The sequence below is a fragment of the Girardinichthys multiradiatus genome, chromosome 9, assembly GCF_021462225.1.
Source record: "Girardinichthys multiradiatus isolate DD_20200921_A chromosome 9, DD_fGirMul_XY1, whole genome shotgun sequence".
Taxonomy (NCBI): domain Eukaryota; kingdom Metazoa; phylum Chordata; class Actinopteri; order Cyprinodontiformes; family Goodeidae; genus Girardinichthys; species Girardinichthys multiradiatus.
In genome coordinates this window covers 624,533-651,323 of record NC_061802.1, presented here as the reverse complement: position 1 = coordinate 651,323, position 26,791 = coordinate 624,533, and the positions used below count along the sequence as shown (strand labels likewise).

The window sequence follows — 26,791 nt, the reverse complement described above, 5'->3', positions numbered from 1 at the left end:
GATTCAGAAATGTTTCAATCATGATGATAAAACTTAAACTTATTAAATGAATTATCCCACAACATCAACATGTTTGAACGTAGCTTATTTACACGCTCATCATTATTCTGATTATATTATTATTATATTTACTCTCCATGCTGGTCGTTTTCATGCTGCATCTATTTCATATTAATTCATTTCATATTAATATTAAATTCAGCGTTTTACTCTGATCTCCTTGTTTAATGAGGTTTAGTTTGGTCAAATGACCAAAACAAAATGGAGGAAAAAAGGTGGAGAAAAGTGAAGTGAACAGAGGAGCAGAGCCTGCTGGTGGAGGAGAAGAGAGGAGTGTTAAAGGTAGATTTGGTTCTGGGATCACGGTGGGAACCAACAGACATTCCCAGTAGATCAATGCGTCGTTCCCTCTGCTTTCAGCACCAGCCTGGAATGTGAGCATCTCTGGTTCCTGCTGCATTCAGAAGCTAGAGAGGAGATAGCAGCACCAGAGAACTTCTCCACAGATGTTGGAGATGATCATTTAGGCTGCTGACATCATCATGAACATTACAGCAGATTCACCTCATTTACATCTTCCTGCTCTGGATATAGAGCTCAGATTATTGGACTGTTGGAGACACTTTCTATTTATGTATATCTATATTTTTCACAGTTTTTTGCAAGTGTATTTTTTGAAGCATTTTACAGTCTGTAAATATTTAATACAGATATAAGATTAACTTTATCATCCCCCTAGGGGGAAATGAAAAAGTTTTAGCAGCAGGACAGGTTAAAGGTCAACCTCTAGTAAGGTAACATTTGGAAGGATCAATAAATAATAGAAACAATAATACATAACCATAAATAAAATGTGAACAAAATTACTAACAATATAGAACAGAAATATTAAATTTAATTATTTAATTGTATGATTGTTCTAGAAGTTTCTGTTCTCATTGACTCGACTGTTTAGGAGGTGGATCTCTGCACCATGGAGCTGGTAGCGTTTTATTCATTCACTGTTGTTCATTGGAGGAGAAGATCTCTCCTTTCTCTCTGTCTTTCCTCCATCTTCTCTGCTTCAGACATTCTTAGGATCACTAAAGGTCCTCCTCACTGCTCTGAACATCTCCTCACGTTAGGAGCTCTCTGAAGGCCTCAGATGCTTCCTCAATAAATTTTATCTTAATGATGGAAAATTCCAAGAAAAATCTGAGAATTGAAGAAATTTTCAGATTTTTCTTAGAGTGACATCACTTCAGGCTACCTTTAGTCTTAGGATTTTTTGGGAATACGGGTCTTGATCTTTTTGGGAACAGAAGCTTGACTTCCTAAAACCAGGTGTTAACATGGTCAGGACACAGAGGTGATCTATGAGGGGCTCACTGTGCAGTTGTTTGACTGCCAAACATCATGCATGACTCCTGATAACAGCGGACCTGCAGAGAGCACCATCTGGTACAGAAGAAAATGTTCAGTTCTGAATCTGCAGGAAAACAAAAGTCCAGGAGCTTCTAGAACTGCAGCACCAGAACAGACTGGTCAGGCCCTGCTGAGCTTATCAACTGTGAAGGTTCCTCAAAGAAACTTCACCTGAGCTTTAGTTCACCTGCAAGTTTTAGGTGTTTCTGATGCATTCAGGTACTGCTGGGACCTGCTGTTCCTGAACTTAGCTGACCCAGATATCTTGATTTTGTTTGACTCATAAGAAAAAGTCAGGATGAAAACAGTCGATGTTCACCTTAAACTCTGCAGTTGAAAAACTAAAAAGCTGAACCTGAATCCGTGATTTGGAATGTGCATCCTGGATGGGGCTCATTTATGCCCCCACCCCACCTCCAAGGTACCCCCAGATCAGCTGAGGGCTTTGGAGGGTGGGTGCTGGTGCTGTAAAGACCAGCGAGGCAGAAGAACACACAGACTTGGCAGCTGCTGCTCTTCTTGTTGTTTCCTGCAGGATGGACGCAGCAGCTTCTCCTGCGAGGATTTTATTTCCGAGTGAAGAAGCAAACAGATGGTTCCTGATGTTAGACCAATCCCCCGTCCACCCGCCTACATCCTTGCTTCCTCCCACTACAGATACTGGCCCGCAGACAAACTTTACAACCACCAAATGGCTCCTAATCCTCAGCCTTTAATGGGAATTCTGTCCATCAGGTCCTCTAGGAAGTTCTACAGGTCCAATGACAAGTCCACAAACATGTTCTAAAGTGTCAAAACTTTCTTACCTTCAGATATCTGAGAACATTGCCTTTAGTTACATAAAAAGCCTTTGTAAAAGAAAAGTCCGACTGCTGATCAGAACTTGGTCCAAATAAGATACTTTATTCTGTCACAAGTCTGAAGATCTTCTGGAAGTTTCCTTCTCGGCATGATGCTTACTGATGGTGAAACTCAGGTTAACCAAGATTCAGGTTACAGAGATTTCATCTTCATGGAGGACTTCCTGGTTTGATCTCAGTTTGCCACTGAAATATTTAATGTCACCGTCCAACATCTACATGAATTATGGAAAAACTGAAGCAGTGTTGAAACCCAAAACTGATTTTAGATGGGTTTACAAACCAGTTTCAGACTGGTTTGTAGAAGGTTTTAGACTGGTTTAGAAACCGGTTTGGGACTGGTTTTGTTGTGCCCTCGGCTGCTGGATTAAGCACTGATACGTTTGGTTGGTTCTCAGATCTCTGACTGTTTTCTGGTGGTATTTTGGTTGTGTCTGAAATTGGTTTTAAAGCCTGTCTTAAACTGGTTTGAAACTGGTTCTGGATCTTGTTATGTTGGTTTTCTGGTAACTGAAAAGCCTAGCAGCACAGCTGAAGCAGACGTTCTGAGCTTCATAGACCCAAGATGGCTGCAGTGTCTCTGTTGTTGGTTTTTCAGGAATGCTGGGCTGGACCTGGACTCTGGGGACCACAGAGTGATCTCCAGCATGGTTCTGGAAGCTGCAGATCTGGACACAGCTCCAGACCATGTGTTCTACTTCATCAGTGCTGCACCAAGATTTGGAAAACTTCTGCTGAAGGTGATGTGTTTGTTTTTCCAGTTTAACCTCAACAGAAAGAGCTGCAGCTTCAGGTTTCTCTGCTTCAGGTTGTCAGGGTTCTGTCTACTTCATCTGATACAAATGGATCCAAACTGCTCCTCCTTTGGCTGCATCCTGATTGACACAGCCAGAACATTTCATAGCAGGTTTTTGTTCCTATCAGTCAGTCAAATCAACAACCTGAGAAGATCCAGCCCAGAAAAATCACCTAGACATGGTTCCTCTCAGCTCTTCATTTCTGTTAATCTAGATTATCTCCATCTGTTTCTCCAGACAGAATCAAGCTGGAATGAGCTTTCAGCTGGTCAGAACTTCACTCAAGAACAGGTAGAGCAGAACCGGCTGTGGTACCATCACAGAGCCAGCAACACTGGGTTCAGAGGTCACGACAGCTTCCGATTCATCTTGAGCGACGTGGACAGCGAGTCTCTGACTCAGAGATTTTTGATCTCCATCCGTACAGTGGACAGAGGTTAGCCATGAGGAAGCTTCATTAAAGAACCAGAACCAGTTCAGTTTATCAAAACAGTGCTCATTCACAACTTCTGACATCTCAAGAAATGTTATAGGACAAACGGGTCCAGTTTATACACAGAAACATCTTGTCCATTCAGTCCAGTCAGGCAGATTTCAAGTCAAGTATACCTGGTCCAATTGATTCTGGTAATGAAACAATGCATTCAAGTCCAGTTCATTGTTCTAATCGGTTAAAAAGTCAGTGACTTGCAGCATTCATTCTTCCTGGATGAGCATGTAGTGACAGTGGAGAGGAAAATTCCCCTTTAACAGGAAAAAAACACGAGCATAACCAGAACCAGGCTTAATGTGAGTGGCCATCTGCCACGACCAACAGGGGGTTTAATATTTGAGATGGATATTGATCTCCTGCAGAGCTTCAGATCTTACAGGGTGTGTAAAAGAACCCAGAGCTGGTGCTGCTGCAGAACATGAAGGAGAATCTGAAAATCATTGCTCATGTATATTAAATAACTGATAATTAATAACATGCATCACCTCAGAATCAGGATCAGACTTGATAAAGACCACATCAGAACTGATGATACCTGTTAAACATCCTGACCCTGATCTGGACCACAGCTTTCTGACCCTGATCTGGACCACAGCTTTCTGACCCTGATCTGGACCACAGCTTTCTGACCCTGATCTGGACCACAGCTTCCTGACCCTGATCTGGACCTCAGCTTCCTGATCTGGACCTCAACTTCCTGACCCTGATCTGGACCTCAGCTTCCTGATCTGGACCTCAGCTTCCTGACCCTGATCTGGACCTCAGCTTTCTGACCCTGATCTGGACCTCAGCTTCCTGATCTGGACCTCAGCTTCCTGATCTGGACCTCAACTTCCTGACCCTGATCTGGACCTCAGCTTCCTGATCTGGACCTCAACTTCCTGACCCTGATCTGGACCTCAACTTCCTGACCCTGATCTGGACCTCAGCTTCCTGACCCTGATCTGGACCTCAGCTTCCTGACCCTGATCTGGACCTCAGCTTCCTGACCCTGATCTGGACCACAGCGTTCTGACCCTGATCTGGACCACAGCGTTCTGACCCTGATCTGGACCACAGCTTCCTGACCCTGATCTGGACCACAGCTTCCTGACCCTGATCTGGACCACAGCTTCCTGACCCTGATCTGGACCTCAGCTTCCTGACCCTGATCTGGACCACAGCTTCCTGACCCTGATCTGGACCACAGCTTCCTGACCCTGATCTGGACCTCAGCTTCCTGACCCTGATCTGGACCTCAGCTTCCTGACCCTGATCTGGACCTCAGCTTCCTGAGCCTGATCTGGACCACAGCGTTCTGACCCTGATCTGGACCACAGCTTCCTGACCCTGATCTGGACCACAGCTTTCTGACCCTGATCTGGACCTCAGCTTCCTGAGCCTGATCTGGACCACAGCGTTCTGACCCTGATCTGGACCACAGCTTCCTGACCCTGATCTGGACCACAGCGTTCTGACCCTGATCTGGACCACAGCTTCCTGACCCTGATCTGGACCACAGCTTTCTGACCCTGATCTGGACCTCAGCTTCCTGACCCTGATCTGGACCACAGCGTTCTGACCCTGATCTGGACCACAGCGTTCTGACCCTGATCTGGACCACAGCTTCCTGACCCTGATCTGGACCACAGCTTTCTGACCCTGATCTGGACCTCAGCTTCCTGAGCCTGATCTGGACCACAGCGTTCTGACCCTGATCTGGACCACAGCTTCCTGACCCTGATCTGGACCTCAGCTTCCTGACCCTGATCTGGACCTCAGCTTCCTGACCCTGATCTGGACCACAGCGTTCTGACCCTGATCTGGACCACAGCTTCCTGACCCTGATCTGGACCACAGCTTCCTGACCCTGATCTGGACCACAGCGTTCTGACCCTGATCTGGACCACAGCTTCCTGACCCTGATCTGGACCACAGCTTCCTGACCCTGATCTGGACCTCAGCTTCCTGACCCTGATCTGGACCACAGCTTTCTGACCCTGATCTGGACCTCAGCTTCCTGAGCCTGATCTGGACCACAGCGTTCTGACCCTGATCTGGACCACAGCTTCCTGACCCTGATCTGGACCTCAGCTTCCTGACCCTGATCTGGACCTCAGCTTCCTGACCCTGATCTGGACCACAGCGTTCTGACCCTGATCTGGACCACAGCTTCCTGACCCTGATCTGGACCACAGCTTCCTGACCCTGATCTGGACCTCAGCTTCCTGACCCTGATCTGGACCTCAGCTTCCTGACCCTGATCTGGACCTCAGCTTCCTGAGCCTGATCTGGACCACAGCGTTCTGACCCTGATCTGGACCACAGCTTCCTGACCCTGATCTGGACCACAGCTTTCTGACCCTGATCTGGACCTCAGCTTCCTGAGCCTGATCTGGACCACAGCGTTCTGACCCTGATCTGGACCACAGCTTCCTGACCCTGATCTGGACCACAGCGTTCTGACCCTGATCTGGACCACAGCTTCCTGACCCTGATCTGGACCACAGCTTTCTGACCCTGATCTGGACCTCAGCTTCCTGACCCTGATCTGGACCACAGCGTTCTGACCCTGATCTGGACCACAGCGTTCTGACCCTGATCTGGACCACAGCTTCCTGACCCTGATCTGGACCACAGCTTTCTGACCCTGATCTGGACCTCAGCTTCCTGAGCCTGATCTGGACCACAGCGTTCTGACCCTGATCTGGACCACAGCTTCCTGACCCTGATCTGGACCTCAGCTTCCTGACCCTGATCTGGACCTCAGCTTCCTGACCCTGATCTGGACCACAGCGTTCTGACCCTGATCTGGACCACAGCTTCCTGACCCTGATCTGGACCACAGCTTCCTGACCCTGATCTGGACCACAGCGTTCTGACCCTGATCTGGACCACAGCTTCCTGACCCTGATCTGGACCACAGCTTCCTGACCCTGATCTGGACCTCAGCTTCCTGACCCTGATCTGGACCACAGCTTTCTGACCCTGATCTGGACCTCAGCTTCCTGAGCCTGATCTGGACCACAGCGTTCTGACCCTGATCTGGACCACAGCTTCCTGACCCTGATCTGGACCTCAGCTTCCTGACCCTGATCTGGACCTCAGCTTCCTGACCCTGATCTGGACCACAGCGTTCTGACCCTGATCTGGACCACAGCTTCCTGACCCTGATCTGGACCACAGCTTCCTGACCCTGATCTGGACCTCAGCTTCCTGACCCTGATCTGGACCTCAGCTTCCTGACCCTGATCTGGACCACAGCGTTCTGACCCTGATCTGGACCACAGCTTCCTGACCCTGATCTGGACCACAGCTTCCTGACCCTGATCTGGACCTCAGCTTCCTGACCCTGATCTGGACCACAGCTTTCTGACCCTGATCTGGGTTTATTAGCAGCAGGACCGTTGGCTCAACATTTCTTTGTGTTGACAACAACACACACCAACACGGTACTGCAGCTCCTGGAACCTCCTCCTCCCTCTGGTCAGTTGGGGGGTCCTGCATAATTTAGCGCCTCCTTCCTGCCGTTTTTACCAGTCGGGTGAACACGGTACTGCTGGGCCCCGGCCTTCTGGCACAGGGCCCAGCGGTCCTGGAGGACCAGAGGTGAGAAACGGCCGGCCTTGTTAGCCGGTGAATAATTAACTGAGGGGAGATGCAGCAGCTGTGGACTCATCTCCTTTGGGTGCTGGTCCAAAACACAAAGATGGGTCACTCACAGAACTTTACTGCCAGCACACCTGAGGGATGGGCAGGCGCTCAGATTTGGGTCAGATTCAGAACTGGACCAGGTTTAAGAGTGATCAGCCTGCCTGAGATCAGAGATTGTCAGGAATTTGGATAAAATCTTAACTTTAGTCTGGTTCTGATCCTTTTTTCTAACAAGCCGTTAAATGATTTTTATTAGTTTTTCCTTTTTTTTGACACCTAAATTTCATTCAGGAAAAGGGTTTTACAAGAAAAAAGATACATTATTATATCAGTAACACATAGAAGAAGAAAACCCATTTCAAAGAAAAGATAAAATGCAAGTCGACGTAGTGACATAGAGGTCCTTCTATTAGAAATTAATGGGATATCATCAAGATCTCAGACTAATTCTCCCATCAGCTAATCTGTGGTGTCATTGCCCCCTTTTTATATTCAACCCATTTGTCCCATTTTGCTTCAGACTTCCCCTCCTGTATCCTCAGTACATACGTGAACCCGTCCATGTCGAAGCCGTCCTGCTCCTCTGTAAGAGGATCAGCTCTGAGCCGCTGCCTTGTTTCAGTTTTCCTGCTGGCTGCCAGCAGCGCCTTTATTAAGTATCTATCTGGACTCCGTGTGTTTTCCTCCGTCAGATTCCCAGATATAAAACCACGCCTGTCTTGGGTATCTCATAGCCCAGGACCTCCTTTAATATTTCCTATATTCCTTCCCAATATGTCTTCAGTTTTGGGCATCTCCAAAATGTATGTGTGTGGTCTGCTCCCCTCTGTCCACATAACCTCCTGCACTGGTTCTGTTCTGGTGCAAACCTCCCTTTTGTCTTTGGGGTTATAAAAAATCTAATTATGTTTTTCCAACTGAACCCTGGCCACATTCTTGACCCGGTGGTAATATGCTGCACCCTGCAAATATTACACCAATCTTCCTCTGTCATCTCATTTTCAAGTTCTCGTTGTCATTGTTCTTCTATATAGAAAGTCGAGTTCCCCGTTCTCTTCAAACGAGCTTGGTGCAGTGCTGAAGTCACCCATCCCATCTTTCCTTTATACCTGGATTACTTCATTTATTCCACAGTTTTGTCTGTTTTAATTTCCTTCATATAATATTTCCTTGCCTGTAGATATCTGAAATAATCTGTTCTATGTAAATTAAATTTATATTTTAAATGTTGAAAGTTCTGCATTTCCCCCTTTTCTATTATTGTGTATATTGCTGTGATATCTTCCCTAACCCATCTCCTAAAACCGATATCTTCCCTTCCTGCCTGGACTCTAGTATCATATTTTAACAATTCCAGGATCTTTGTTTCTTTTTCTAATCTGTGCCTCTTTAATATCATGTTCTAAATTTTTAGTGTGAATTTAGTTATGGGGTCTAACTGGTTATACTCTATTTTATATCATTCTTTATCCCCTAATAATATTTGAATTTGATAGTTCCCATTCTTTGTTTCGATAGGTTTCCATTTGGCTGCATCATTCTGGTCACACCAACAAACTATGGGCCTCATCTTTGCTGCATAATAATAATACTTTAAGTTTGGGATGATCATATCACCTTTATCTTCGGGTAATTGTAATGTTATAAATCTGATCCTAGGCTGCTTCTCTCCCCAAATAAATCTCGAAAACCCTTTATCCCATTCTATGAATGGATTTGGCAGTATAAGTCTGGGTAAGGATTGGTAGAGATACAGTAATCTCAGCAATATATTCAGTTTGGTTATTTCAATTCTTGAGCTAAAGTCTAGAGTCTGCATTGCCCATCTTCCTAAGTCTCTTTTAATGCTTGTATAATTTGTATTTTCCTTCTGTAATATTTACTCCCAGATATTTAATTTTGCCTGTATCCCACTTAAGTCTATATTTATCTCTGACTTTAATTGTTGGAGTGTAGTTTAGAGCCAGAATCTGTGTCTTCATCACGTTTAGTCTGTACCCAGAATATTCTCCATATTCCTCCAGTAGGTCCTGAACCACCTACTTCCACTCCCTCTGTGTTCTGATTCTGCCTGATTGCTTGGGTCAGGGGTTCAATAAAGATGTCCAAGTGTTGGAGGTAGACAGCAGCCCTGTCTTGCTGATCTCTCTAGCTTCTTTCATTTGGTCAGATTTCCATTCAACTTGACTCTTGTTGTGGGCTCGTGATACAATGATTTATTACATTTGATAGAATTCTCATTAAAACTAAACTTTTTTAAAACATTATAAAACTACATCTCACACTGTCAAACGCCTTTTCTGCACCAATACTCACAAGTAGCAAACTTTCTTTTGTCTTTTAGGCCTCCTCGCCTATATGTATAGATTTCCTCATGTTATCTTGTGCCTGCCATCCTCTTATAAAGCCTGTTTGGTCCTCATCAATAATTTCAGGCATAAATGTCTCAAATCTTTTGGAGATTATTGACATATATATTTTATAGTCAACATTAAGTATTGATATTGGGCAGGAGCTACTCCATAGTTCCTTATTCTTACCGGCTTTTGGTATTATGGAGATTATTGTTTCTTTCCAGGATGGTGGAATTTTCCCCTCCTTCATGGTATAATTAAAAACATTACTGGGCTTAGCGCTTCTTTGAATATCTTATAAAATTCAGACGGGACCCCATCACAACCTGGAGTTTTATTACATTTTGTTCTACTAATTGCATCCCTCGTCTCTTTCTCTGTAGTGACTGAGTTTAACTGTTCTGACGTTCATCTATTGATGGCAGATCCAGATGTTGGAGAAAAGTTTTTCTACTCTCCTCATCTGCTCCCTCTGGCTGTGTGTTTAGTGTCCTGTAGTTCTTCTCAAATGTCCTCTCTATGTCCTCTGGTTCACTTAATAACTTGTTGTTTGCGGGATTTCTAATTTTATAGATAGTGTTTGTTTGTTGTCTCCTAATCCGTCTGGCCAATAATCTGCTTGCTTTGGGTCCCTCTTTGTAGTTTGCTTCACAAATCAGTTAATAAAACCGAATCAATCTTTCTTCTGATTTCCTTAATCGTTTTAAAAATGTCTGTGTCGTTCATATTATGAACGACACATATTATTTGTCCATTTAATTGATGCTATTGTTCCAGTTCATTTTTCTTTATAAATGTTGTGTGTGTTATTAATTTACCTCTAATAAATGCCTTCAATGCATCCAAAAAATGGTTGGGTCCACTTCTCCATTATCATTTTCATCCCTGTATCTGATTGTATCTCATATATCATTTTTTATTATTTTCCAAGGTTCTGGGTCACGTTTTGGATGCATTTTGGACTTTGTTTAGTAAAGTGGTTTATCAGAACATTTTATTAAGAACATTTTATTCTTTTTAATACTTTTTATTGTGTTAAATTGATTTCTGGTTGTTCTGTGAGGAACATTTCAATGATTTCTTCTTTTCCTTACTGATCCCAGGTGAGATCGTCCTGCACACCAAGGCCGTCCACCTGAGGGAGGGGGAGCGGGTTGTCCTGATCACCGACATCTTGCTGGCGCTGGACTCTGCGGGTCGACCTGAGGAGCTGGTCTTCACCGTGTCCACCCCGCCCCAACATGGCCTCATCCACGCCATCCAGCAGCCCGGGGTCCCGCTGATTAGCTTCACTCAGCTGGACGTGGCGGCCCACCGAGTGTGCTACACTCACAACAACGACCACGACTCGGAGACCGATTCGTTCAGGTGAAGGAAGACACACATGGTCTCAGGTCAGGGGAATGGGTTCTGGTTCTGATCCAACACATGACAGGATTCAACAGATGAAATAAAAACATGAATAAAAGCATTTTAATAAGAAGCACTGATGAAGTCCTGGGAACAGGCGTGAATCAGTGATCAAGGTGATCCAGGCCCAGCATCTAACTCTGAGGAGAATCAAAGAGAACTTATCTGTCTGCACATGGTGAGGAAGACGTTTCTGTCCCCTAAAAACGATCACACAACATTTGGCCGGGGAAGGAAAGCTGGGCTCAGCGTCAGGGGACGACAGGCGGCAGTATGTTGATCTGCTTTTCCAGCCAACTTGGCTCCGGCAGGGTGTTGGAGAAGAGAAGAGAAGAGAAGAGAAGAGAAGAGAAGAGAAGAGAAGAGAAGAGAAGAGAAGAGAAGAGAAGAGAAGAGTAGAGAAGGGGGTCATGTTAGTGTGAGCAGAACCCGGGTTTGTCACCCAGAGCTGTGTTGCCCCGAATGGCTGACTGTCTGGCTGCAAAATACCCCTCAGATCTCAGCCAAGACTGAGAGACGAGCAGCCAGTCAGACCAGTCAGCTGCGGGATTTCCAGGATTTTCACTTTCTGCAATAATCCACGTGGGAAGTAACAAATGGATGGACTAGTTTTTCAGCGTCACTCCTGGACAGGATATTTCTAATTTTGGCAATGTTCTGGAGATGAAAGAAGGAAATCCTAGAAACCTGTTTAATATGGGATTTAAATGACATGTCCTAGTCAAAGTTAACACCAAGGTTTTTTACTTTATTACCGGAGGTCAATTTAATGCCATCCATGTTAAGTGATTGACTAAGCAGTTTCTTTTTTAAAGACTCCGGTCCAAAGACGACAACTTCTGTCTTGTCTGAATTTAGAAGCAGAAAATTTAAAGTCATCCAAGTTTTATATCTTCAAGACATGCTTGTAGTCTATCTAACTGGTTGGGTTCATCAGGATTTATGGATAAGTAAAGCTGAGTATCATCAGCATAACAGTGAAAAGTTATCCTATGCTGCCTGATAATTTTACATATTGGAAGCATAAACAGCTGAAACCAGATATTTACATATTATAAAAACATAAATAACACTTAGGACCTGATCTGAAGGTTTGCGTGTACAAAGCCGCACGCAAACCTCTGCGTCCGCAAAGCTGATCTACAAACGAGGAGATAATCGGATTGCATGTGCAAAGTCAGCGGAACTGCGGGTGCAAACTTTTTAGCGTGTCTGCCTTGATGAATATGCAAAACATATGATAATGACCTAAACGCACAAATTAATGGGAGGAGGATATGCAAATGTCATCCCTCACCACCCGCAATGCGATTTTCAAAGCCTGAACTGGTTTGCGGGCGCAATTATTGCGTGGATTTAGCACGTTTGAAATGCAGGTGCAAACTGGGATGCAAAAATGTCCGCTGTCACTGTAGCCAGAAGGAGACATAGATAGAAAGACGGATGACATGAAGAGAGAATCTTCTGAACATGTGTCAACAGATCCGGGTTGTCAAAAATAAAAATATTAAAAATAGATGAGAATAAAGGATTCTATGTAGGATTATCTAAACTCTGATTTGGAGCCAATCACAAACAGAAGCCATGATATTTCTTCTATGGTAAAACTCCTTGTGAGCAGGTGAAAAATCACCATTTTAAGGCAGCTTTTCCATGTGGGGTCAAAAACTGTGTCCTTTAACCTTGTCACTAAAACACATTGAATTATTGACAGTAACGTTATTTATTGCAGGCTGGATCAGTTTATTACTTTGTTTAAATGTGAACATATGCCAGGGGAGGGTTTGGTTTATGCAGTAAAAAATTATTTTGTTTCACCAAGAAACGATTTAAACAATCTAGCTATAAAATACTGACGCAACAAACAAAACGAATTTAGTAAAATCATTGGAAAATAATTGATTTCTACATACATGTTCAACTTTTTTGCAGGACATTTATGTGATGCTATGATTTAAAACTAGCAAAGCTATAATATACAGATTGCCATAGCAATCTATTTTTATGTTGCTAATATTATGTTCAGGCTTAAATATTGTGGCTGTTTATGATAAACTCTGAACTTTTTAAACATAAACTCTCAAAAAGACAACAGAACCCGCTGAGACTCCGACAATAATTAAATGATTAAGGGAGACAAATTAATGAACAGATATCTTTGTCTTTTATATTGTTAATATTTATTTGTTGCAAGTTACATCGAGCAAGAAAACTGAAATAATCTCATCAGAGTAGATGATGAACCTGCTGAGCAGCACAACAGTGAACTAACTGTAAGAGTCCAGAAAACCGAGGGCCGAACAGAACAGAAGGAACAAATCAGCAACTGGATCATTTCTAATGATGCAGCACAAGAATCTCTGCATAGTTCTAGCAACACAGCAGAGGTTCTATTCGCTTGTCCTCTTGTTCCGGCCAGTACCACATGCTCCTCATTTAAATGGGCCGGTCTGCACATGTTAGTTTCAGCTCAGTTGGGTCGGCCGACATTATTTCTGTTAGCTAAATGTCGGAATAATGAGGTCAGAGGTTTACATACACTAAGATAAATATCCATTTAAACAGTTTGGGAAAGCCTGGATGATGATGTCATGACGTTTTAAGCTTCTGATAGGTTGATTTACAACATCTAAGTGATTGGATGTATTTTAGGGCAACACCTCAAACGATCTTTGTGTGACGTCAATAAAATCAGCCAAGATGGACTTCCACCAGTTGGGTTCATCCTTGGGTCCAGTTTCCAGATAACAGTTATATGCAGGTATAAACAGCACGAGAATGTCCAGCATCATGGAGACGGGTTCTGTGTCCCAGAGATGAGCGGGTTCTGGTGAGAAATGTATTAATCCACCCCAGAACAAAAGTTGAAGACCCTTTAAAGATGCTGTTGAGGCTGGTAGGAGAGTCATTATCCAGAGTGAAACAAGTCCCGCACCAACATGAGCTGATGGGTCACTCAGAGAGGAAGAGGCCATTAGTCCAACAGCAACAGAAAAAGCCAGATTACAATTTGCAAATGGACTCAGGAACAAAGAGCTGAATATTTGGAGACATGTCCTGTGGTCTGGGGAGACCCAAACTGCAATGACCAGAGATGTGGAGATGGATCACTGTAAATCAATTTACAGTTTGTTATGGTTTGCCAGATATAGGACCCCAGAATGCAGACCAGAAGGCAGCATGACGGTAAGTGTAAAAGATTTTAATGACCAAAAAAAACAAAAACTCAACTCACAGCAGGAGGCAGGAACAAAACAACGGACGGGCAGGCGAGACAGGCATGGCATGATCCGAAAATAAGACTTGAGCATCAAAACTTGACATGAGCATGAAAGTGAAAAGATGTTTCCGTGACGACTAACTGAACAGGTGTGTTTAAATGGAGCATGGTACAGGTGGAACACAAAACTGATTAACATGGTGCAGGTGAACCGAATAAACTTAATTGACAGAATAAAAACGTGACTGGAGCAAAACATGGCTTGAACAGAACACAAATCCAAGGAAACAAACTAATAGAAACATAACTAGAAAAACATGAAACAAAAGCATAACCAGATCCAAAAACTTAACTTGACCGCACATGAACTAGAAGACAAAATCTAAAGCATGACTAGAAAAATAATAAACAGAGACATGATTAAAGACTGGAGCAGTGAAAAACATAAGGAAAAAACTAGAAACCAAACAACCCCAAATCATAACACAGTTGTCAAAACTCGATTAATTTAGCATCATTTGATGAGCTAAATTTAAGGAACAGAAAAGAAGGAAGTCAGAAACGTGTCAGTGGAGCACCTGGGCAGTTTATGGTGAACACATAACAGGGTAACAACAGGTTGGTTGAGCTAGGGCCAGCACCCTCTGATTTTGAGTCTCATCATGTCCAGATCATGACAAACTATATATCATGTTTCCACCCACAGGAGAAAGAAAAACATTATTAAGCAAGTGATGTTAAGTATCATGATGCATCAATTATCACTTTAGAAATGCATCTTCAGCTGAATCGTAATCGACTCAAAATAATGAAGATTTGCACCCATTGTTACATTCAGAAGACTGCAGTTCACCAACAAAGTACGAGGGTGGCGGTGTCATGCTGTTGGGGTATTTTGCTGCAGGAGGGACTGGTGTACTTCATGAAATAGATGGCATCATGAGGAAACATATAGAAATGTTGAAGCAACATCTCAAGACATTAGACAAAAAGTTAAGGCTTGGACACAAACAGGTATCCTGGTGGACAATGTCCCTCAGAAAACCACCAGGTTAGTTTTAAAGTGGCTGAAGGACAACAGAGTCCATGTTCTGGAGTGCCTATCATAAAGTCCTGACCTCAGTCCCAAAGAACAGTTGTGGTCAGAGCTGAAAAAGTGTGTGTGTGAGCAATGTGTTCTGCAAACCTGACCCATTTACACTGGTTGTGTCAGGAGGAATGGGCCAAAACTCCAGAATGTTGGCCCAAAGAAAACTTTACCAAACAATGGGCGCATGTAGGAAAACCTCTGAATTTGTAGAAAGTAATAAGAAATCTCTTTCATGGGTCAATCAAACAAACTAAGAATTTTGGTGAACATGACCCAAAACAGAAAAAAATTATTCTGATTTAATGTCAGCAAAAAAGAGTATTTTTCTGTTTATACTATATGTAGTAAAGAGGATTAGGTCCAAGTACTGAACCCTGTGGTACGACATGACTAACTCTGGTGCATGAAGAACATTTATCATTAACATGAACAAACTAGAACCTGTCAGACCAAAACAATCTGTCTAGAGCCGTTACCATGGTTCCTACAGCATGTTCTAGCTTCAGTAAAAGAATACTGAAACGGGTCATTAACTGGTTCTGTGACCTGGGTCTGCAGCTTGGTTACAAGTCACCTGATCATATGCACTCCTGGGCCTCAGTGTGTGTGTGTTGACATGTCAGCAGATGATGAATGAGCGTTATTAGGACAATATCAGCAGTGACGGCCACAGACGGTCGTTTCTGGGCAAACATGGACGACACGTGGACAGATGCTGCCACACAGCCTCAGTGTGTGTGTGTGTGTGTGTATGTGTGTGTATGTGTGTGTATGTGTGTGTAAGAGAGAGAGAGACATGCAGAGTGAGGGCAGATTGTGTTGGCACAAAGCTGTGAGGACTAACACAAACACCAGCCTGTGCAGTTATTTTTATTTGGGCATTCCTCTGACCCAGTCCATATCAGCTCCTTTCTGTAGGAACACACAGACTAACAACAAGGGACCCGTGTTTCTAACAAAGTAGTATAACAGAGCCGTCCTGACTAGACAATAAATATGATAAATCATACCCCAGACAGTGAGAAGTCCCATGTTATAACTGCATCCACACAGCAGGGGGCGCTGAACAATGTTTTTTATTTTTTATTTCTGCAGTTTTGTTGTCACAAATGGCGCCTCATCCCACAGCGGCATGCTCCTCTTCACCATCGAACACGGTGACCGGATCCCACCAACCTTGAAAGTCAACGCTGGCCTCCATCTGCAGGATAGGTCCACTGCCACCATTACCCCTGACCTTCTGCAGCTCACCGACCTGGACACCGCCACCTCCAACCTGACCTACCTCATCACCCTGCTGCCCAGGTACGGAAAGCTGCTGCTGAAGGGAACCGGACTACCTTCGCCACCCAGGTTCTTCCAGACTGACATTGACCACCTGGACCTGGCTTACCGGCACAACCCTGGCAGCCCGGCAGAGCTAGACCAGTTTTATTTTCTGCCAAGCGATGGAACCAACAAAGGTTACCTGGAGTTTGGCCAGTTAAGGGAGGAGCCTGCAGTATTTAACATCCAGGTGTGCATCATCAGATAAATCTCCTCATGTAGGTACATCTGGGACCAGCCACGAAGTTATCCTTAGACCTGGCATCATGAATGGGTACATCAATTATCTACCACGGACCCCTTAAGGGCCCATCAGGAAGCTACCATTAACCTTTTAGGGACGGGTCTGGGAACTACCATTAAAGCTTTAAGGGCCTATTGAGAATCAACAAAGGAACTGTCTTTGGGGCCCATACGTATATCTATAAGAGACGATCATGGAATAAATCAAACAAGATAAAAATTCAACACAATAGTGGAAAACAAGAAAAACCCAAAGTCCCCTGGAGCAGGGGTCCAGATCAGTTTAGAATCAGTTCAGATGTTTGGTGGAATTATTTAAGTTCATGGTTGGTATCAGGTTCAGATCTCGGGTTGAACCAGGCTCCGATCCATGGAATCAGTTCTTTTCCCAGATGAAGTTCTGGAGAAGATGGTTCAGGTTCTGAGTGGACTATGTTCTGATTCCACATAAAAGCAGGTCCTGCAGCACATTTGAGCTGTTGGCAACTAAAGAGCAGTGATGAATATTTGAAGCAGAGCAGCAGGTGAGCCAGGACCCCCCTCCCCCACATGTTACCTGGTCACTCAGGCAGCCAGGTGGTGAATGCAGCTGCCCTGTTCCTCTGAGCCTCTGAAGGCTGGTACTGTTTGGACCATGAGGTCGTTCTGTGTTTGGAGTCATGAATATTTTAAACAGGTCGATCGCTGCAGATCAAAGGAAACCTAAATTAGAGTCCATTCAGCAACATGTTCTGATTTTGTTGAACCTCAGAAACCTCATGGTTCTGACCAGCAGATGAAGTCAGAGTTAGATCTGAAGCACAGCAGGTAATGTTTATCAGCACAGAACTTGTATTTATATAATTTGGTCAGAACTTAACTGAGGGACATGAAACATGTCTGTGCAGAGACCATCGCCACAGAGGTCCAACAGAACCAACCTGCAGTATCCCAGTTAGATTAATATATGATGATGTTCACATCAAGTCTTGCTGCTTTAAGGAGAGGTTTTTGCTTCAAATGCAGCTCATATTTGAACTAGAACAATGAGCTCATCTGATGATCCAGAACCTCCGGATGATGAGCAGAAACTTTCATTCTAGTCTTTAGAAATGTATGTAATGATCCTCAGATTTGATTCTGTTGTTGACCGTTTAAAACGTTTCATCTTCATGTCAGTAACAGCTGGAGGAAGAAGATTCAGCTCGGTGAGGAAGCTGCATAGTCTGCTACATGTATTGTTGGTGACACCTAGTGGTCATAAAGTAGAACTGCGGCGTGAGGGTTAATTATCCTTCTTGTCAGAATTGAATTATTTCTTTTACAGAAAACTAATATTTTAAAGGTTTTGTTTTATTTTAGTATCAGTTAAACCAAATCTTTATTCTTTGCTTTTCACAGAATTCCAGATTTTATAAATGAAGAAAACTCAGCTTCATTCTTCAAGTGAAGAGTTTAGTTCGAGTCTCCTGGTACCAGTTTGTGTATTGTGCTGGTTCCAGTCTGTTGGGTTTCTGGTTGACTAATGTCTTATCTGAACCCAGGTGGAAAAGGTGGACAGGATTTCTCCCAGTCTAAGCCACACGGAGAGTCCCAGTACCATTGTGGATCTTGGCGCTGGCCGTTATGGTATCTTCATAACGAGCAGACACCTGCAGGGCTCCGACCCAGACAGCCCACTGGAACAGCTGGAGTTCTTTATCATCAGACCGCCCCAATTTGGATTCCTGGAGAATGCAGCCACAGGTAGAAGAAGAGCATGGATACTGATGAGCAGCTGATCAGAACTTCTGTTCTGATGTTGGTTCTGTAGTTTTACTCTCTGCAGTTATAAATTAGGGCCCTTAAGTCATCCTCCCCGAGGTAGATCTCTGTGGTTCTAAGCAGGTAGATCTCTGTGGTTCTAAGCAGGTAGACCTCTGTGGTTCTAAGCGGGTAGATCTCTGTGGTCCTAAGCAGGTAGATCTCTGTGGTTCTAAGCAGGTAGATCTCTGTGGTCCTAAGCAGGTAGATCTCTGTGGTTCTAAGCAGGTAGACCTCTGTGGTCCTAAGCAGGTAGATCTCTGTGGTTCTAAGCAGGTAGATCTCTGTGGTTCTAAGCAGGTAGATCTCTGTGGTTCTAAGCAGGTAGATCTCTGTGGTTCTAAGCAGGTAGATCTCTGTGGTTCTAAGCAGGTAGATCTCTGTGGTTCTAAGCAGGTAGATCTCTGTGGTTCTAAGCAGGTAGATCTCTGTGGTCCTAAGCAGGTAGATCTCTGTGGTTCTAAGCAGGTAGATCTCTGTGGTTCTAAGCAGGTAGATCTCTGTGGTTCTAAGCAGGTAGATCTCTGTGGTTCTAAGCAGGTAGATCTCTGTGGTCCTAAACAGGTAGATCTCTGTGGTTCTAAGCAGGTAGATCTCTGTGGTTCTAAGCAGGTAGATCTCTGTGGTTCTAAGCAGGTAGATCTCTGTGGTTCTAAACAGGTAGATCTCTGTGGTTCTAAACAGGTAGATCTCTGTGGTCCTAAGCAGGTAGATCTCTGTGGTTCTAAGCAGGTAGATCTCTGTGGTCCTAAACAGGTAGATCTCTGTGGTTCTAAGCAGGTAGATCTCTGTGGTTCTAAACAGGTAGATCTCTGTGGTTCTAAGCAGGTAGATCTCTGTGGTTCTAAACAGGTAGATCTCTGTGGTTCTAAACAGGTAGATCTCTGTGGTCCTAAGCAGGTAGATCTCTGTGGTTCTAAGCAGGTAGATCTCTGTGGTCCTAAACAGGTAGATCTCTGTGGTTCTAAGCAGGTAGATCTCTGTGGTCCTAAACAGGTAGATCTCTGTGGTTCTAAGCAGGTAGATCTCTGTGGTCCTAAACAGGTAGATCTCTGTGGTCCTAAGCAGGTAGATCTCTGTGGTTCTAAGCAGGTAGACCTCTGTGGTCCTAAGCAGGTAGATCTCTGTGGTTCTAAGCAGGTAGATCTCTGTGGTTCTAAGCAGGTAGATCTCTGTGGTTCTAAGCAGGTAGATCTCTGTGGTTCTAAGCAGGTAGATCTCTGTGGTTCTAAGCAGGTAGACCTCTGTGGTTCTAAGCGGGTAGATCTCTGTGGTCCTAAGCAGGTAGATCTCTGTGGTTCTAAGCAGGTAGATCTCTGTGGTCCTAAGCAGGTAGATCTCTGTGGTTCTAAGCAGGTAGACCTCTGTGGTCCTAAGCAGGTAGATCTCTGTGGTTCTAAGCAGGTAGATCTCTGTGGTTCTAAGCAGGTAGATCTCTGTGGTTCTAAGCAGGTAGATCTCTGTGGTTCTAAGCAGGTAGATCTCTGTGGTTCTAAGCAGGTAGATCTCTGTGGTTCTAAGCAGGTAGATCTCTGTGGTTCTAAGCAGGTAGATCTCTGTGGTTCTAAGCAGGTAGATCTCTGTGGTCCTAAGCAGGTAGATCTCTGTGGTTCTAAGCAGGTAGATCTCTGTGGTTCTAAGCAGGTAGATCTCTGTGGTTCTAAGCAGGTAGATCTCTGTGGTTCTAAGCAGGTAGATCTCTGTGGTCCTAAACAGGTAGATCTCTGTGGTTCTAAGCAGGTAGATCTCTGTGGTTCTAAGCAGGTAGATCTCTGTGGTTCTAAGCAGGTAGATCTCTGTGGTTCTAAACAGGTAGATCTCTGTGGTTCTAAACAGGTAGATCTCTGTGGTCCTAAGCAGGTAGATCTCTGTGGTTCTAAGCAGGTAGATCTCTGTGGTCCTAAACAGGTAGATCTCTGTGGTTCTAAGCAGGTAGATCTCTGTGGTTCTAAACAGGTAGATCTCTGTGGTTCTAAGCAGGTAGATCTCTGTGGTTCTAAACAGGTAGATCTCTGTGGTTCTAAACAGGTAGATCTCTGTGGTCCTAAGCAGGTAGATCTCTGTGGTTCTAAGCAGGTAGATCTCTGTGGTCCTAAACAGGTAGATCTCTGTGGTTCTAAGCAGGTAGATCTCTGTGGTCCTAAACAGGTAGATCTCTGTGGTTCTAAGCAGGTAGATCTCTGTGGTCCTAAACAGGTAGATATCTGTGGTCCTAAACAGGTAGATCTCTGTGGTCCTAAGCAGGTAGATCTCTGTGGTTCTAAGCAGGTAGACCTCTGTGGTCCTAAGCAGGTAGATCTCTGTGGTTCTAAGCAGGTAGATCTCTGTGGTTCTAAGCAGGTAGATCTCTGTGGTTCTAAGCAGGTAGATCTCTGTGGTTCTAAGCAGGTAGATCTCTGTGGTTCTAAGCAGGTAGATCTCTGTGGTCCTAAGCAGGTAGATCTCTGTGGTTCTAAGCAGGTAGATCTCTGTGGTTCTAAGCAGGTAGATCTCTGTGGTTCTAAGCAGGTAGATCTCTGTGGTTCTAAGCAGGTAGATCTCTGTGGTCCTAAGCAGGTAGATCTCTGTGGTTCTAAGCAGGTAGATCTCTGTGGTTCTAAGCAGGTAGATCTCTGTGGTTCTAAGCAGGTAGATCTCTGTGGTTCTAAGCAGGTAGATCTCTGTGGTCCTAAACAGGTAGATCTCTGTGGTTCTAAGCAGGTAGATCTCTGTGGTTCTAAGCAGGTAGATCTCTGTGGTCCTAAACAGGTAGATCTCTGTGGTTCTAAGCAGGTAGATCTCTGTGGTCCTAAACAGGTAGATCTCTGTGGTCCTAAACAGGTAGATCTCTGTGGTCCTAAGCAGGTAGATCTCTGTGGTTCTAAGCAGGTAGACCTCTGTGGTCCTAAGCAGGTAGATCTCTGTGGTTCTAAGCAGGTAGATCTCTGTGGTTCTAAGCAGGTAGATCTCTGTGGTTCTAAGCAGGTAGATCTCTGTGGTTCTAAGCAGGTAGATCTCTGTGGTTCTAAGCAGGTAGATCTCTGTGGTCCTAAGCAGGTAGATCTCTGTGGTTCTAAGCAGGTAGATCTCTGTGGTTCTAAGCAGGTAGATCTCTGTGGTTCTAAGCAGGTAGATCTCTGTGGTTCTAAGCAGGTAGATCTCTGTGGTCCTAAACAGGTAGATCTCTGTGGTTCTAAGCAGGTAGATCTCTGTGGTCCTAAACAGGTAGATCTCTGTGGTTAGATCTCTGTGGTTCTAAGCAGGTAGACCTCTGTGGTCCTAAGCAGGTAGATCTCTGTGGTTCTAAGCAGGTAGATCTCTGTGGTTCTAAGCAGGTAGATCTCTGTGGTTCTAAACAGGTAGATCTCTGTGGTTCTAAGCAGGTAGATCTCTGTGGTTCTAAGCAGGTAGATCTCTGTGGTTCTAAACAGGTAGATCTCTGTGGTTCTAAACAGGTAGATCTCTGTGGTCCTAAGCAGGTAGATCTCTGTGGTTCTAAGCAGGTAGATCTCTGTGGTCCTAAACAGGTAGATCTCTGTGGTTCTAAGCAGGTAGATCTCTGTGGTTCTAAGCAGGTAGATCTCTGTGGTCCTAAACAGGTAGATCTCTGTGGTTCTAAGCAGGTAGATCTCTGTGGTCCTAAACAGGTAGATCTCTGTGGTCCTAAGCAGGTAGATCTCTGTGGTTCTAAGCAGGTAGACCTCTGTGGTCCTAAGCAGGTAGATCTCTGTGGTTCTAAGCAGGTAGATCTCTGTGGTTCTAAGCAGGTAGATCTCTGTGGTTCTAAACAGGTAGATCTCTGTGGTTCTAAACAGGTAGATCTCTGTGGTTCTAAGCAGGTAGATCTCTGTGGTTCTAAACAGGTAGATCTCTGTGGTTCTAAACAGGTAGATCTCTGTGGTTCTAAGCAGGTAGACCTCTGTGGTCCTAAGCAGGTAGATCTCTGTGGTTCTAAACAGGTAGATCTCTGTGGTTCTAAGCAGGTAGATCTCTGTGGTTCTAAGCAGGTAGATCTCTGTGGTTCTAAGCAGGTAGATCTCTGTGGTTCTAAACAGGTAGATCTCTGTGGTTCTAAACAGGTAGATCTCTGTGGTTCTAAGCAGGTAGACCTCTGTGGTTCTAAGCAGGTAGATCTCTGTGGTCCTAAGCAGGTAGATCTCTGTGGTTCTAAACAGGTAGATCTCTGTGGTTCTAAACAGGTAGATCTCTGTGGTTCTAAGCAGGTAGATCTCTGTGGTCCTAAGCAGGTAGATCTCTTTGGTCCTAAGCAGGTAGACCCCTGTGGTCCTAAGCAGGTAGATCTCTGTGGTCCTAAGCAGGTAGATCTCTGTGGTCCTAAGCAGGTAGATCTCTGTGGTCCTAAGCAGGTAGATCTCTGTGGTTCTAAACAGGTAGATCTCTGTGGTTCTAAACAGGTAGATCTCTGTGGTTCTAAGCAGGTAGATCTCTGTGGTTCTAAACAGGTAGATCTCTGTGGTCCTAAACAGGTAGATCTCTGTGGTTCTAAGCAGGTAGATCTCTGTGGTTCTAAACAGGTAGATCTCTGTGGTCCTAAACAGGTAGATCTCTGTGGTTCTAAGCAGGTAGATCTCTGTGGTTCTAAACAGGTAGATATCTGTGGTTCTAAACAGGTAGATCTCTGTGGTTCTAAACAGGTAGATCTCTGTGGTCCTAAACAGGTAGATCTCTGTGGTTCTAAGCAGGTAGATCTCTGTGGTTCTAAACAGGTAGATATCTGTGGTTCTAAACAGGTAGATCTCTGTGGTTCTAAACAGGTAGATCTCTGTGGTTCTAAACAGGTAGATATCTGTGGTTCTAAACAGGTAGATCTCTGTGGTTCTAAGCAGGTAGACCCCTGTGGTTCTAAACAGGTAGATCTCTGTGGTCCTAAACAGGTAGATATCTGTGGTTCTAAACAGGTAGATCTCTGTGGTTCTAAACAGGTAGATCTCTGTGGTTCTAAACAGGTAGATATCTGTGGTTCTAAACAGGTAGATATCTGTGGTTCTAAACAGGTAGATCTCTGTGGTTCTAAACAGGTAGATATCTGTGGTTCTAAGCAGGTAGACCCCTATGGTCTTAAACAGGTAGATCTCTGTGGTTCTAAGCAGGTAGATCTCTGTTGTTCTAAACAGGTAGATCCCTGTGGTCCTAAACAGGTAGATCTCTGTGGTTCTAAACAAGTAGATCTCTGTGGTTCTAAACAGGTAGATCTCTGTGGTTCTAAGCAGGTAGATATCTGTGGTCCTAAGCAGGTAGATCTCTGTGGTCCTAAGTAGGTAGATCTCTGTGGTTCTAAACAGGTAGATCACTGTGGTCCTAAACAGGTAGATCTCTGTGGTCCTAAACAGGTAGATCACTGTGGTCCTAAACAGGTAGATCTCTGTGGTCCTAAGTAGGTAGATCTCTGTGGTTCTAAACAGGTAGATCTCTGTGGTTCTAAGCAGGTAGATCTCTGTGGTCCTAAGCAGGTAGATCTCTGTGGTCCTAAACAGGTAGATCTCTGTGGTCCTAAACAGGTAGATCACTGTGGTCCTAAACAGGTAGATCTCTGTGGTCCTAAACAGGTAGATCTCTGTGGTCCTAAGTAGGTAGATCTCTGTGGTTCTAAACAGGTAGATCTCTGTGGTTCTAAGCAGGTAGATCTCTGTGGTTCTAAGCAGGTAGATCTCTGTGGTTCTAAACAGGTAGATCACTGTGGTCCTAAACAGGTAGATCTCTGTGGTCCTAAACAGGTAGATCACTGTGGTCCTAAACAGGTAGATCTCTGTGGTCCTAAACAGGTAGATCTCTGTGGTCCTAAGTAGGTAGATCTCTGTGGTTCTAAACAGGTAGATCTCTGTGGTTCTAAGCAGGTAGATCTCTGTGGTCCTAAGCAGGTAGATCTCTGTGGTCCTAAGCAGGTAGATCTCTGTGGTCCTAAGCAGGTAGATCTCTGTTGTCCGAAGCAGGTAGATCTCTGTGGTCCTAAGCAGGTAGATCTCTGTGGTCCTAAACAGGTAGATCTCTGTGGTCCGAAGCAGGTAGATCTCTGTGGTCCTAAGCAGGTAGATCTCTGTGGTTCTAAGCAGGTAGATCTCTGTGGTCCTAAGCAGGTAGATCTCTGTGGTCCTAAGCAGGTAGATCTCTGTGGTCCTAAGCAGGTAGATCTCTGTGGTCCTAAGCAGGTAGATCTCTGTGGTCCTAAACAGGTAGATCTCTGTGGTCCTAAACAGGTAGATCTCTGTGGTCCTAAGCAGGTAGATCTCTGTGGTCCTAAGCAGGTAGATCTCTGTGGTCCTAAACAGGTAGATCTCTGTGGTTCTAAGCAGGTAGATCTCTGTGGTTCTAAGCAGGTAGATCTCTGTGGTCCTAAACAGGTAGATCTCTGTGGTCCTAAGCAGGTAGATCTCTGTGGTCCTAAACAGGTAGATCTCTGTGGTTCTAAGCAGGTAGATTTCTGTGGTCCTAAACAGGTAGATCTCTGTGGTCCTAAGCAGGTAGATCTCTGTGGTCCTAAGCAGGTAGATCTCTGGGGTTCTAAACAGGTAGATATCTGTGGTCCTAAGCAGGTAGATCTCTGTGGTCCTAAGCAGGTAGATCTCTGTGGTCCTAAACAGGTAGATCTCTGTGGTCCTAAGCAGGTAGATCTCTGTGGTCCGAAGCAGGTAGATCTCTGTGGTCCTAAGCAGGTAGATCTCTGTGGTTCTAAGCAGGTAGATCTCTGTGGTCCTAAGCAGGTAGATCTCTGTGGTCCTAAGCAGGTAGATCTCTGTGGTCCTAAGCAGGTAGATATCTGTGGTTCTAAACAGGTAAATCTCTGTGGTCCTAAGTAGGTAGATCTCTGTGGTCCTAAGCAGGTAGATCTCTGTGGTCCTAAACAGGTAGATCTCTGTGGTTCTAAGCAGGTAGATCTCTGTGGTCCTAAACAGGTAGATCTCTGTGGTCCTAAGCAGGTAGATCTCTGTGGTCCTAAGCAGGTAGATCTCTGGGGTTCTAAACAGGTAGATATCTGTGGTCCTAAGCAGGTAGATCTCTGTGGTCCTAAGCAGGTAGATCTCTGGGGTTCTAAGCAGGTAGATATCTGTGGTCCTAAACAGGTAGATCTCTGTGGTCCTAAGTAGGTAGATCTCTGTGGTCCTAAGCAGGTAGATCTCTGTGGTCCTAAGCAGGTAGATCTCTGTGGTTCTAAGCAGGTAGATATCTGTGGTTCTAAACAGGTAAATCTCTGTGGTCCTAAGTAGGTAGATCTCTGTGGTCCTAAGCAGGTAGATCTCTGTGGTCCTAAACAGGTAGATCTCTGTGGTTCTAAGCAGGTAGATCTCTGTGGTCCTAAGCAGGTAGATATCTGTGGTCCTAAACAGGTAGATCTCTGTGGTTCTAAACAGGTAGATCTCTGTGGTTCTAAGCAGGTAGATCTCTGTGGTCCTAAGCAGGTAGATCTCTGTGGTCCTAAGCAGGTAGATCTCTGTGGTCCTAAACAGGTAGATCTCTGTGGTCCTAAGCAGGTAGATCTCTGTGGTCCTAAGCAGGTAGATCTCTGTGGTCCTAAGTAGGTAGATCTCTGTGGTCCTAAGCAGGTAGATCTCTGTGGTCCTAAGCAGGTAGATCTCTGTGGTCCTAAGCAGGTAGATATCTGTGGTCCTAAACAGGTAGATCTCTGTGGTTCTAAACAGGTAGATCTCTGTGGTCCTAAACAGGTAGATCTCTGTGGTTCTAAACAGGTAGATATCTGTGGTTCTAAACAGGTAGATCTCTGTGGTCCTAAACAGGTAGATCTCAGTGGTCCTAAACAGGTAGATCTCTGTGGTCCTAAGCAGGTAGATCTCTGTGGTCCTAAGCAGGTAGATCTCTGTGGTCCTAAATAGGTAGATCTCTGTGGTCCTAAACAGGTAGATCTCTGTGGTCCTAAGTAGGTAGATCTCTGTGGTCCTAAATAGGTAGATCTCTGTGGTCCTAAGTAGGTAGATCTCTGTGGTCCTAAACAGGTAGATCTCAGTGGTCCTAAACAGGTAGATCTCTGTGGTCCTAAGCAGGTAGATCTCTGTGGTCCTAAACAGGTAGATATCTGTGGTCCTAAACAGGTAGATCTCTGTGGTCCTAAACAGGTAGATCTCAGTGGTCCTAAACAGGTAGATCTCTGTGGTCCTAAGCAGGTAGATCTCTGTGGTCCTAAACAGGTAGATCTCTGTGGTCCTAAGTAGGTAGATCTCTGTGGTCC

General features: G+C 44.6%; 1 protein-coding gene across 2 annotated transcripts in view; it reads left to right on the top strand.

Annotated features, from left to right (window-relative positions):
- Positions 1-26,791, top strand: part of frem1b (Fras1 related extracellular matrix 1b) — a 70,507-nt gene that overhangs the window by 29,143 nt on the left and 14,573 nt on the right. For both annotated transcript variants that reach the window (XM_047375988.1, XM_047375987.1), the window contains exons 22-26: positions 2,863-3,004; positions 3,299-3,497; positions 10,645-10,909; positions 16,357-16,777; positions 18,354-18,555. In XM_047375988.1, coding sequence (XP_047231944.1) covers positions 2,863-3,004; positions 3,299-3,497; positions 10,645-10,909; positions 16,357-16,777; positions 18,354-18,555 — 1,229 coding nt within the window. The remainder of the gene's footprint in view (positions 1-2,862; positions 3,005-3,298; positions 3,498-10,644; positions 10,910-16,356; positions 16,778-18,353; positions 18,556-26,791) is intronic.